Raw genomic sequence first — 12,432 nt, forward strand, 5'->3', positions numbered from 1 at the left:
GCTCCGGCCCTCGCGCCCGGGCCTGGCTCCCGCTGGCTGGATGCTCCCCGCCGGAGGCAGCATTGCTGGGAAGAGCGAGGCAGAGCCTTGGGCAGGCTGCTCGGCTCTCGGGACTGCAACTGCACGATGCACCGGGCCTGGGCGCGGGGAGAGCAGCGCGGGGGAGCTGCGCCGCCGCCAGGCCGTGTGACCGGCCTCGCCAACGTGTACTGGCAGCGTCGTGGCGTTGGCGGAGCTGCTCCCTGCGTCTGGCGGCTGTGTCCGCCTGGCTGCGGGGACCCACCGTGGCCTCGAAGGGGGAACTGGGACGGTTTAGCTGCTGGGGGGACAAAAGCAAATGGTTCCTGCTTATTCACACGTGTAGCGCACTGTCAGGCACACGTCACTTTTAACACGCGTGGTGTTGGGGGAACGCGCCATAACTAAAGGGGCTCGGGTCAGATGCCTCCTCTTTATTTCCTTGTGAAACGGAGGAGGTGCGGAGGGGAGCGCGGGAAGCGCCTCATCCTGCCCCGGGTGCACAGCGCGGGTAGGGTGGGCATCGCAACCCCATTATAGCCAAGCCCACAACCGCACACCCCCCCCTTCCCGCGCTTGGTTTGGGCCTATCGGCAAGAAGGCCTCGCCCCTTGCGCGTTAAACCCCTCCCACTAGGTTAGGTACGCCCCCCCTTCAAAGCGTGCGGAATGGGGACCTGCTCTTCCCCGACCTGACTGCGCAATGGCGCATGCGTGACTGTGGTGCCCGGCTCTCCCTGGACAGCTAACTTGCTGATGCGCATGCGTCAGGCGGCATGCTGGTAGCCCTCCCAATTCTTTGGACGCGAATACGCATGCGCTGTCATGCTGCCGGCCGGTCACCTTCCCGGAGCGCGCAGCGTGCGGAAACGATGGTCATAGGGCGCATGCGCCGCGCTCTCATCGCGCCGCTTCTTATCAATGCGCATGCGCCTTGCTGAGGCAAGGACGGAGGGACGCAGCGCGCATGCGCCCTCGACCCCCTTCCCCGGGCTGCTGGGGCTCATTAGAGAGTCTGCCCGAGGCACCCGTTGGCGCATGCGTGGTGCTGCAGCCGGCTGAAGCAGGGGCAGGCAAGGAGCTGCCGCGGTTCCGTCATGTACCAGCGCAGCCGGGCCGTGGCCGTGGCAGGCCGCCTGCGCCCCACCGCTGGGGTCCGGGGCTGGGCCTGGGGCGTGGGCGGGCCTCGCTGGGGCCAGGCCGAGGCGCTCGGCTGCTGCGGGCAGGCGCGGCACCAGGTGAGCGGGGCGGGGTCAAGGGGAGGGGGCGGGGTCAAACCGAGTGGTGGGGCAGGGCAGGGCAGGGCAGGGGGTGTGGCCAGCACGAGGGGCGGAGTCAAGGTGGTGGGTGGGGGCACAGGTGGGGAGCGAGCGAGCGAGGTGCTGGGGCCAGGCCGGCGGGCGGGCGGCACTGACCTGGGGGTCCGTCCCCTGACCTGCGCATCTCCCTCCAGGACCCGGCCCCCTGCGGGGGCGCAGCCTGCAGGGCCCTGGGCAGCCCCCGGTCCACGGCTGTGAAGTGCCACTCGTCGCTGGCGGGGCACTGCGTGGAAGCTGCCGGCTTCCCCTTCCTGCTGGCCCCCGAGCGTGAGGAGGCGGCCGCGAGGGCACTGGAGCAGAAGCGGAGCCGGAGCCGGAGCCTGCTGCCGCCCAGGTTGAAGCAGAGGCGGTGCCTATGGCCAGCCACCGCCTGCCTGCTGGAGGGCCTGGAGGGCCCCGTCACCATGGTGGACGGGCGGCGGGAGGATGACATTGCCGTGCGTGACAACGAGGGCCTGGATGGCCCGTCCCTGGACTTTCTGCGCAGCCTGTTTGACAGCCGGCCCTGCAGGATACCTTACCAGGCCTTCGAAGCCTGTGTGCTCCTGGTGCCCTTCCAGGCTGCTCCTGGCCCAGCTCCTGGCGCTGCCACCAGTGGCTCGCCCAAGAGCAGTGACCCCAGCATGGAGGAGCACTTGGCCATCATGTACGAGAAGCTGCACCACGAGGTACCGCATGGCCCAGGTGCCTGGTTCTCTGGGTAGCCGTTTCCCTCCCTCCAGCTTCGCTTGCCTGAGCTCTATTCCAGGGCTGCCTGTGTGCCTGTGTCCGTCCTGTCTCGCAGGAGTCGCTGCCGTGTGACCTGCCAGCCCACGGTCTGCCACTTTCATGGAGTTCAAAGCCATGAGGGGCCCGTGACTGGAGACTTGAACTCCAAGCTGGCTTGAGTCACTACCCACTTCCCCAGGGCTCTTAGCAGCACCCAGAGGCCTTCGCATATCATCCCCAAAGTGGGAACCTGCTGGATTTCCTTTGCTGTACAGGCATGCATGGCCCGTCTAGGGAGAGAGGGGTGTTCGCTTTAGTCCTCAACCTCTTCACTGAAGCTCTCAATAAGGAGAGCTTTGTCACACGTGCAGGGTCCTTGACACATCAAGGACTGGACTTCTCCATGAGGAGCCAACTGATTTGGTGGAAGAGTGGTGAGCTTCTGCCAGGCTATGAGCAAGGCATGATTTGGGGGCTATGGAGCATTTGTGTTACGGCGGCATCTAGACGGCCCCACCTACAATCAAATCCCTGCTGTGCCAGGTGCTGCAGTGGTGGCCAGTGAAGGAGACAGTCCAGCTAGGATAAGGGCACTCTTGTATGTCTGTGCAGTGCCTGGCATGGTCCCTTCCCTGGAAAGATTTTAGTGTGAAGAATCCAAGGGAGGGTTGTAATTGCCATCATCCAGATGGGGAAACTGAGGCAGACTCAGTGACTTGTTTGAAGTCATTCAGAAGTAGGAACCAAGTCCAGACTTCCTGGCCTGGCTTCCTCATGGAGCCTCCACTCTTTTCCTTGCAGTTGCCCAACTTCTTCTTGAAGAAACAAAACTATCAAATCTACTCTGAAGATGTGGAGTTCATCAATGAGATCCTGCACGTGAGAACACAGTCAGTGCCATATGGGCTTGGTAACGGGTACTGGGAACCATTCCACTCTTCTGGTGGAGGCGGGGTGCATTGGTGCCACTTCTCTTGTTTTGTGTGTGATAGATGCAAGGGTCTGGGCATGGGGATGGCCTGCTCCTCCCATGAGCAAGGAACATTTGACTCCTTTCTTCCCCCACAATCGGAGGGGACTTGGGCTGGTCCACTTCCCCAATAGAGGGGTGATGGTGAGACTGTGTTCCTTCTGGGGTGAGGGTGTCTCTGGAGGTGGGGCATGTTCACTCTTACCACTGCGTGTCCAGGCTGGGAGTAGGGCTTGCCCCTAGGGACAGTATATAGGGATGGGAGGATTGGCCCACTTTCTACCTAAAGTGGGATGGGTCCTGTGGTGAGATTCCCCCACCCCCAGTCCATAGAGGTGTAGGCCCTGGTCTGATGCCCAGCTCCTTGCTTGTTCCCCACTCCATGCCAGGGGACGAATGGTCTATCAGCTGTTGCTGATTCTGTGCCGCTTTGTGGCCTGGAACTACTTTGCCAACCTGCGGATGGAGGTGCTGAAGCTGACTCAGCACCCAGAGAACTGGAGTATCCAGGCCCGATGGCGTATCACGGGGCTACCCTTCCATATTTTCATGCTGCACTTCTACAAGAAGGACAAGAAGGAGCTGTACAGGTGAGAGCCTGGCCTCAGGCAGGGCTCACCTGAGCCCCCAGACTCGGACCCTCTCCAAGGTTCAGCCAGGCCTGGCAGGGAGGGTGGCACAGCCCTGGACTTCAGGCTGCAAGGCTGCCCGTTCTAACTCTGCATCTTGCACTTCCCTTCCAGGACCTACGATGCCTATTCCACTTTCTTCTTGAATTCCCAAGGTCTGATCCGTTGTCACAAGATAGATAAGGTGAGCATGAACAAAACCATCATGGAGGGGGGTGGGGAAGCAGAAATAACTTGAGTCCTAGCAGAGAAGGAATGGCTAAGGTGTGTGCCACAGGGGTTAATGCTTGCTGCATCTCCCCTTTCTCTGCAGTTGATGCCATCCCAGCCACCCCTGAACAAGGTGAAGAAGCTACTCATAACAGCTCTGGTGGCCCTGGGCCTATCTGAACACAAACCGTCCCTACAGCTGCTCTTATCTGCTTTGGCTGGCAAACAGCAGAGCTAGAATGGACTACAGAGATAGTTGAGCCCTCCACCCCTGCCTAGCCAAGCAGTGGCTTCATCAGTCCAGCCTCCTGTTTTGATGGAAATCGGGTTTGGGGTGGATATTGTTGTGACTCATTGTGAGTTGATGTTGCCTCTGCACAGTGCCCAGGCAGAAAGGGCCCAGGGTACAGGCTCTGCTGCATGGATTGTGCTCCCCCTGCCTTGTTAAACAGCCCCCACCCTACTGAGCACTGTAAAGAACAATTGTAATTTAATTGTACATAATAAAACAGTATGGTAAGAATGGCTGGGCTGGGCCTGCTGGCTGGCTCTGGGTAGGGCTAGAATCAGGCTTGCAGTGAGAGCACCTTTCTAGGGTGATTTGAGTAGGAGAGCTGGGAGGGGTGATGTGGCAGAAACAGGAGCTTTTGCCATGAGAGGATGGGGGCATGGGTGGGTGGGGAAAGGAAGTAGATGGCCCCTTACTTATCTTGCAAGACTTTGAGACTAAGGGGGTTGGGTTACAGAACCATGCTTTCCCCTTAAGAAAAATAACTGAAGGGGAATAGCTAGAACCCCTGGGAACTGAACACCTCTAGATGTTGTAAGGCAGTCTGAAACAAGTTGTAGTATAGGGATAAGCCAGTACGTCTCGCTAGTGTGGTAAGAGGAACAATTAGTGCTTGTGTGGGGTGGAGCAACATTGAAGCAAGGAAATACTACTGGCCCTGGGAATCAGCGCTGGAGCAAGGTGGAGTCTATTAGCCCCATGCTCATCACCCTTCCACTTTTATTTAAAAATAGCTTTATTTCTGTTCCTTGGCACTATACAACTGTACAGAAGTTTGTTAAAAGGGATGATCCTACAGTTCTCAGCTATATAGGTGGGCTCTAGCCCAACTCCTCCCGGGTCTTGCCAACTTTCTTGGGCATTTTCTTGGTGGATGCATCCTCCAGCTCTCTGGCCTTGTAGTAATGAGGGGCTACTTCCAGAAGCCATGTGCTGTCAACTTCTATGACCTGTAGAAGAGATGAGGTGGGTTGTAGGCACAGGGCCCCTGTACCAGGATGGGACTTACCCAGGGAAAGGCCTAGTGCCTGTGTATCACCTTTAAAGTGAATCTAGTGATAGAAGGGCCCCATACCCCCAGCAGATGTCACCTTCTTCCCCATGGATCTTACCCCTGGAAGGGGTTGGAGGACTTTACAAGCAACAGACATGTACCCCAGAGGCCAGTTCTCAGCTACTGCTTATCTTGTCCACAGTCAAGCCTTACACTAGGCCCAAAGCTACAGGGAGAAACAAGAAGGCATATAGGACCACCTTGCTAGAGACCAGTGGTTCCCAACCTTTTTTAGACCATGGACTGGAAAACTGCAGACTGGCAGCCAACCCTTTTTTATACTTTTTTTTTTTTTTTATACAGAGTTGGCTGCTGGTCCGCAGCACATTGGTCACTTGCAGACTTCCAGTCCAGCAGCCAACCGTTTGCAGCCTGATACCGAGCTGCAGCCCGGGGGTTGGGTACCTCTGCTATAAGCCAGCATGCTCCCCCAAAAGCCATGTGGATGGCATGGCATTCCATACCGTGGCTAGCCTTTTATACCTGTCTCATGAACTCCTTGGTGGTGAAGACTAGCTCGTGGTAGATGAGCCAGCGGGGCTGCTCCTCAAAGAGGCAGCTGTTGGGGTGGATGAACACTGTTTGCTGATGTTTCACTGTCTTGTAGCCGGTGCGGGTCAGCCGGGCCGTGTGGTAGAAGAAGCCAGCTGTAATGGCCTGTCAGAGGGAGAGCGGTCAGGGTCACAAACAGACAGAGTGTGCACAGGGTGTAGGGCAAGGTTTACCTTGCGGATGGGAACGTAGTCTCCCTCACTGGAAGTGATGTCAACCTCAATCCGCTCCATCAGTCCCTCCAGCTGTTCCCGCACATCCCGAGCCCGCTTCATGGAGCGAAACTGGATAAAGTTCTCGTAGCACCATTGCATTGAGTAGCCACTCTCCACCCACTGCAGGCAGGACAGGGAGAGGGTAAGAGTCACAATGGCATGCTCAGTCCTACAGGTGTTGGTTCTACAGTGCAGTAAGTCGGAATATTTGCCGAGGTGGTATCATCTGCTCCCCACCCTCTGAGCCATCCAGCTTCCCTGACTGGTCCAGATCCAAAATGGTAAGCCCCAATGGAGAAAGGCCTTGCCTCCCCTACTCCTCCCCCGAATAGGGCCAGATTGGAGCTGGTGCCTCCTCACCTGGGTGTAGACATTGAGCAGGACAAGGTGGTCCCCACCAGGCAGAAAGAAGTTCATGCGAGCATTGTCAGCATGAACCACTTTGTCCTTTGGCCGGTAGAAGATAGCATTGTTGACAGACAGCATGGCAGCGATGGAGAGGATTTGCTCTGTGCATTTGTACCTGAAGAGCCCAGGAAAGATGTCATGAGAGGTACAGCCATGGTCCTGGGGGCAGGTAGCCTGGCTATGAAGAGCCCAGCAGCATGAGGGCTAAAAGATGTGGTATGAAAAGATCAGAGGGGAAAAGGGACTCTCATTCTAGGTTAGCATAGTGGGTCATCACTGAGCTACAGCAAAAGGAGCAGGGGGGACAAGAGGCAATGGGAACTCACTGCTCTGAAGCCAGGATCATCTTGGACAGCATGGGATCCACTGGCAGCTCCGCCATCTTCCGACCCATCTGGGCAGATATACACAACAGTTAGGCCCCAAATGCCATGGGGAAGGGGAGGTTTGTATCCCTGACACTTCTGGATCAGGCAAACTGTCTATCTAGCTCAGCATCCCTTTATGCAAACCCAGATCATAATGGCCCCTCTATGCTGGTGCCTGTTCCCTCCTTTTAGATTCCAGTAGTGCTATATGCTCCATAGGCAGGTACAGCCCTCCCCCCAGTCCTTATTTAGTGTCATCATCCCAGGCAGGGAAGGGGAACACATTTTTTCCCTGGTGAAATGCTCAACTCCTCCCCCCTGGACCCTGGGGATGGCAGAAAAGGGAAGCCCCTGGCTGCACCATGCTGCGTGTATGTCTGATGGTGTCTGCGCCTCTGACTCGCCGCCTCCTGGGCCAGCCAGGGGCACAGCACACAAATGCTGGGCTGGCCTTACCTTGGTGAGCTCTCCCAGGTGGTTCAGTGCTCCCAGGGCATAGAGCTGCTCCAGGGCCAGCACGAGCGTCTCATGAGGTGGTGGGTCCATGAAGTCAAAGTGGATCAGGTCATTGATGCCTGAGATGGGAGTGAGGAGTTAGACTGGGGTGGAGGTGGGAGGAGATCCAGGCTAAGGTGTCTCCTGAATCTGCCTCACTTCTGCCAACCAAGACCCCACCTCACCCAGGCTCTTAAGCAGGAGCACCACATTGCCCAGGTTGGTCCTCTGGATCTCTGGCACTGTGGTCTCCTCCATCTCATTCTTGTAGGCCCAGGCTGTGTAGAGACGGAAGCACTTTCCAGCAGCCACACGCCCAGCCCGCCCTGCCCGCTGGTTGGCAGAGGCCTTGGGAGAAGGAGAAGGAGAAGCTCAGCAGAAGTCCCGCAACCCTAGGGCTCAGCCAGGCCCCAGCCCAGTGCCCCAAAGGAGCGCGTAGGGGCCTCCCTTACCCGGGAGCAAGGAGTGACTATCAGGGACTCCATCCCTGTACGGGCATTGTAGCTCTTCTGCTTGCAGAACCCTGGGTCAAGCACGTAGATGATGCCATCAATAGTCAGTGAGGTCTCTGCGATGTTGGTTGCCACAACGACCTGCAAGGGGTGGGCGATACTTACTAAGAGTGGTGAGAGGGGTCTGCCCTGCTTTGCTGAGAGCTCCTCCACCCCCACCTGCCTTCCCCTCAGCCCTCCAGACTGGGCCTAGGAGCTCAGATACCTAGTGACTAGGATAGGCAAGTGCAGCAGGGCTCAAGAAAGGTGGGGTAAGCTAATGACGTATCTAAGCTCCTCCACCTTCCTCAGCCCCACCTACATTTAGGTTCTGCTTTAACACTACCCACCTTGTCCCTACCCACAACCCCCAAGGAGCAGTAAAACCCTGCTCCAAAACATGGTAGAGGTCCAGGGGCGTGGCTTCAGGGTGTAATCAATTCCCCTACATCAGTGGCATGCAACTTCTTGGCCCCATGGATCAGATGAGTAGTGTGGGATCAGTCTGTGGCATGGCACCTAGAACCCACCCCGCGCTGCTTTGACTAGGTCCCACATGCCCGGATGGGGCCCTGAGCACCCAATCTAGCATGCAGGGCTCCCCATGGGACCAGATACTTGGCAGCAGGGGAGCAGCAAGGAGCACTGCCACTACTTCCCCAGTGCTAAATTTTCAGACCCATGAGGTGCCTCCCGTGGGTTGGATGACATGGCTTTACAGGCTGGATTTGGCCTGTGGGCTGGGGTTCAGCACCTCTGCCCCACAAGAAGCCACCTTCTGCAAATCCACCCCCCAAAACTCCAAGCCCTTCCCTTTTATTCCAAACACTCTGAACCAGGACTCCTTTGACTTGTCCCTCATGCCTCTGCCCAGTGAAGGTACAGGCCCCCTGCCCCCACTCACCTTCCTGGCACCAGGTGGGGTGGGCTCGAAGATCTTGGCCTGCATGTCACTGGGCAGGTTGGCATAGATGGGCAGCACCAGCAGCTCAGAGATCTTGGAGCCCAGGCGGCGGCAGCGCTCTTGCAGCATCTCACAGCAGGCCTCGATTTCCTCCTGCAAGGCAAGACCAACATGAGGAGGTGGAGTGGCTGGGGGGCTGAGTGCTGGGATGGGTGTCGAGCCCGAGTTTGGGGAAGCTGCTTACCTGGCCAGTGAGGAAAACAAGGATGTCACCAGGGGGCTGGGTGACATGGATCTGCAGCACTGACACCACGCAGGCTTCCAGATAGTCAGCTTCCGGGGCCTGAAGGGAGGCAGAGGTCAACTCCTAGGCCACCTCTGTCTGCCCAATGATGCAGCCCTTCCTCCCCTCCCACCTACAGCACAAGCCCCTAATCACAATACTACCAGGGACCCTCCTGGGGAAACAGCCCATGCCAAACTTCCCTGGGGCCCTGCCTAGCCCCCCAGTCCATCCTGCCCCATACAGTCCCTTCTCCAATGCAGGGATTCCCTCCCTACTTTCCAGTGCACCCTTCAGGTCACATGCACCCCATCCCTTGTGATCACAACCCTTCCAGGCCCAACTCTCCTTCCTGCTTCCCACAAAAGCAGCTTGCACTGCCTCCCACTCCAACCTTGGTGTAGTAGATGTCGACGGGGAAGCGGCGGCCAGGAATGCGGAAAATGGGGGCATCATCAAAGAAAGTAGAGAAGCGCTCGGTGTCCAGTGTGGCACTGGCAATCAGCACCTTGAGCGTTGGGCGGAACCGGGCAATGTCCTTGATGAGACCGAAGAGGATGTCAGTGTGGAGGGTGCGCTCGTGAGCCTCGTCAATGATGATCACGCTGCAGGCGGTGTGGAGGGGGGAGTCAGGGAGGGCGATGCACTGGCCCAAATCAAATTTGCCCCAGCCCCCCAGCAACCTCTTGAGGCCTTAGGCCAGTACGGAGCTGAAAGGGGCCTCCTGGGTCACTGAATCCAGGCCATGCCCATAGGCAGCCTTACAGCTTGCCCTGAGTCACCACTGCGAGCCCTCACTCAACTGTCGCACTATGCCCAGAACACCAAAGTAAGCCCGCAGCCTTGTGCCAGAGGCAGAAACGGGAGGAAAGGGCAATGCTAATGTCCTGCCACTACAATGACAGGAAAGTAGTTAATGGCTGCTTAAAACTAGTGACAACAGCCTGTAAGAGCAGCTTATTACCTGGCCCGTTGTGTGATGCCCATCCCTTATGCTGCGCCCCAGCTTGCCCTGCTCTGTGCCTAGGGCTGTCTTGTGGCCCCCTCCCATACTTCAGCCTCTGCTTACCCTCCCCGCCTCCCCTGCAGATTACCATCACCAACAGTGATGGGGAATGCTGAATTCAAGCATGAGGCTAAACGGAGGTTGGAGTACCAGGGTGAGAGCGACCCTCAATGCAAGAGTAACCAGGGATGCGACAGCAGCAGGAACCTTCAGCCCTGTGGAGGGGATCGGTAGCATGCAGCAGAGGAACACCTCCACCTTGCATGGTGCAAGGTGGAGGCGGTGCCCTACGTGTATCATGCTTTCGTTCTCCCCCACCAGCTGCATCCAATCTCTCTGTGGACCAGATCCAGGCCATGGGCTGCAGGTTACCAACCCCTGCCTAAGAAGATCCTAGGAAAAAGACTATGTTCCACACTACAGAGGAAGGCAAAACCCTGCCAACTAACCTATGGTAGGGATTTCACACCTCTGACCTCATGGGTTAGACGAGTGGCAGGGAGCTGGTCTGTGAGCTAGATCAGCCCATGGGCCCTGCCGCCCCCACTCCGCAGCACTCATTCCAGCTGTTCCAGGACCTGTGCCGCATGCAGTGCTGCATTCAGCATGGGGCTGGAGAGTGTGTCTGTCTGTCTGTCTGTGTGTGTCCTGTTCCATGATCCATACTGCCTGCAGCAGCCCCCTGGCTGGTGACCGCTGCAAATGGCACCTGATCCAGCTGATGCAGTGCATGCAGGTGGTGTGTGCAGTGCAGGTCCTGGACCAGGACCAGCACCAAGGACCCGCAGACTGTACATTTGACAGTGCTGACCTAGAGGAAAAGTTCCTTCCTGACCCCAAATGAATATAACCTAAGCACAAGGCAAGACCCTGTAACTTGGAACCTCTGGGTTTCTACTCCTGGTAGGAAAATCAGCATCTTTCCATCAAAAACCCTTAGTGGTGATTTATGTCCATTTCTTTCAGAGGGAGGCCACTCCCGCCGAGAGGCCAGCACCATTTACAAAGGAAGGAAAAACTCCAACAGGTACCCAGCAAAGCCCTGAGATTATCTGGATACACATCTATACCCCAACCTGGGGCCACAATTACACAACTCCCTCACACTGCTTGAGCCAAACTTTCCTGCACTATCACAGCATCCCCCTTCCATACATTTACCCGGCTCAATCCTGAAGAGGAGATGTAGGTGCCTCTTTGCTTCTTGGGTGCCCCTGAGCACTGCACTGACGCTCTGGAGTCAACACTGTGAGAGGAGGACCCACCTTACTAAACCCCACCCCCAATCCCCTGACCTGACCTGCTCCACGGGGCACTCTCACCTGTAGCTGTTTAGGTCAGGCTCCGTGAGGAACTCCCGCAGCAGCATCCCGTCTGTCATGTACTTGAGCACTGTGCGCTCTGAGGTACAGTCCTCAAAGCGGATGCTGTAGCCTACCTGCCAGAGCAAAGGTAGCTTAGTCTCTGTCAGCAGGAAGCCGCCTGCCCATAACACAGCAGGCAGGGACCTGTCTGCCAACAAGGTTGCTTGACACTGCAAACCTGCACCCCCTACAGTAGGGCACTGTTCTGCAGCGAGCTTTCTTTGCCTGGGGTCACCCCTCAAGAAGAAATCCCCACCGCCCTGCCTCAACCCATGGAGGGGACCTGTGGGGACACACGAGACGATGCACCCTCAGATCTAGAAGGAGGAGTGTATTTGCCCTACAGGGCCCCTGCAGGCTGAGATCAGGAAGCCGACTTGATGGTTTCCTCTCAGCCAAAGGTTGGCAAGCTATGACTTGTGGGCCATATCCGGGCCACAAAGAGGTCTGATCCTGCATGGGGAGGACTGGTGCCACAGAGCTGCATCATGCTGCTCATCTTCCTTGCAGAGGTCCTCTCCACTGGGGAGTCTGTTGAGGATGGCCCTACTTTAAGCAGGAGGATGGATTAGATGACCTCCTGGTGTCCCTTCCAACCCTAGTTTTTTATGACTCTGTGACTTCTGAGGGCAGTCAATTCAAACATGGCTCCAGACTGGAGATGAATGCCTGGCTCAGGGGAGCAGGAAGTGGGATGCGGGGCCCTGTGCCCTCTAGGGTGGCACCAGCTGCTTCCTAGCACTGCACACCCCCATACCTCATTTCCAAGCTTAACTCCCATTTCCTGAGAGACCCTGGCAGCCACGCTCATGGCTGCAACGCGTCTGGGCTGGGTGCAGCCGATCTTCATGCCTTCCCTGGTGTAGCCCTGCCAAGGGAGACAGCGTTGGAACACAGCCATGGGAGGCTGCCCTAGCCCATGCTGCCCCGCAGCTGCCTCTGGCATGCTCACGCAGCTGGATGGCAGCTCTCCTCAAGGGGCGTGTAAACAATAACCAGCTCTCAGCAGCACAAGAGCAGGCAAGATGCTGGGGCACTGCAGCCAGCACGGACTGTGAGTCCTACAGAGTGTCGTTCCCGTTCCTGCCCCCACCCCGCAGCACCCTAGCACCATGCTGTCACTCAGCAACCAACACAGAGACAGGCCTCG

General features: G+C 57.4%; 2 protein-coding genes across 5 annotated transcripts in view; one reads left to right on the forward strand and one right to left on the reverse strand.

Moving 5' to 3' along the window:
* Window positions 1-959: 959 nt before the first annotated feature.
* On the forward strand, window positions 960-4,376 carry CUNH6orf136 (chromosome unknown C6orf136 homolog). 2 transcript variants are annotated; one of them, XM_006034911.3, is made up of 6 exons: window positions 960-1,255; window positions 1,471-2,004; window positions 2,846-2,934; window positions 3,404-3,604; window positions 3,758-3,827; window positions 3,957-4,376. In XM_006034911.3, the coding sequence occupies exons 1-6, from the start codon at window positions 1,115-1,117 to the stop codon at window positions 4,089-4,091; spliced, it is 1,170 nt and encodes a 389-aa protein (XP_006034973.2). In that variant the 5' UTR covers window positions 960-1,114; the 3' UTR covers window positions 4,092-4,376. The 2 variants fall into 2 exon arrangements, with proteins under 2 accessions (XP_006034973.2, XP_025072819.1); XM_025217034.1 differs by having other exon boundaries at window positions 2,846-2,923; window positions 3,957-4,098.
* Window positions 4,377-4,954: 578 nt separating this feature from the next.
* DHX16 (DEAH-box helicase 16) overlaps window positions 4,955-12,432 on the reverse strand; it is a 10,455-nt gene continuing 2,977 nt past the window's right edge. The window contains exons 6-19 of one of the 3 annotated variants that reach the window (XM_025217020.1): window positions 12,040-12,150; window positions 11,241-11,356; window positions 9,307-9,517; window positions 8,874-8,972; window positions 8,630-8,782; window positions 7,687-7,827; window positions 7,420-7,582; window positions 7,196-7,314; window positions 6,698-6,765; window positions 6,324-6,486; window positions 5,922-6,083; window positions 5,680-5,853; window positions 5,255-5,362; window positions 4,955-5,092 (exon numbers count right to left, since the gene is read on the reverse strand). In XM_025217020.1, the coding sequence (XP_025072805.1) occupies window positions 5,351-5,362; window positions 5,680-5,853; window positions 5,922-6,083; window positions 6,324-6,486; window positions 6,698-6,765; window positions 7,196-7,314; window positions 7,420-7,582; window positions 7,687-7,827; window positions 8,630-8,782; window positions 8,874-8,972; window positions 9,307-9,517; window positions 11,241-11,356; window positions 12,040-12,150 (1,692 nt within the window). In that variant the 3' untranslated portion in view covers window positions 4,955-5,092; window positions 5,255-5,350. Of the gene's footprint in view, window positions 5,093-5,217; window positions 5,363-5,679; window positions 5,854-5,921; window positions 6,084-6,323; window positions 6,487-6,697; window positions 6,766-7,195; window positions 7,315-7,419; window positions 7,583-7,686; window positions 7,828-8,629; window positions 8,783-8,873; window positions 8,973-9,306; window positions 9,518-11,240; window positions 11,357-12,039; window positions 12,151-12,432 lie in introns of all 3 variants that reach the window. The other 2 variants (XM_025217022.1, XM_025217021.1) reach the window with 2 other exon arrangements.

This window comes from Alligator sinensis, unplaced genomic scaffold, assembly GCF_000455745.1.
Source record: "Alligator sinensis unplaced genomic scaffold, ASM45574v1 scaffold1208_1, whole genome shotgun sequence".
Taxonomy (NCBI): Eukaryota; Metazoa; Chordata; order Crocodylia; family Alligatoridae; genus Alligator; species Alligator sinensis.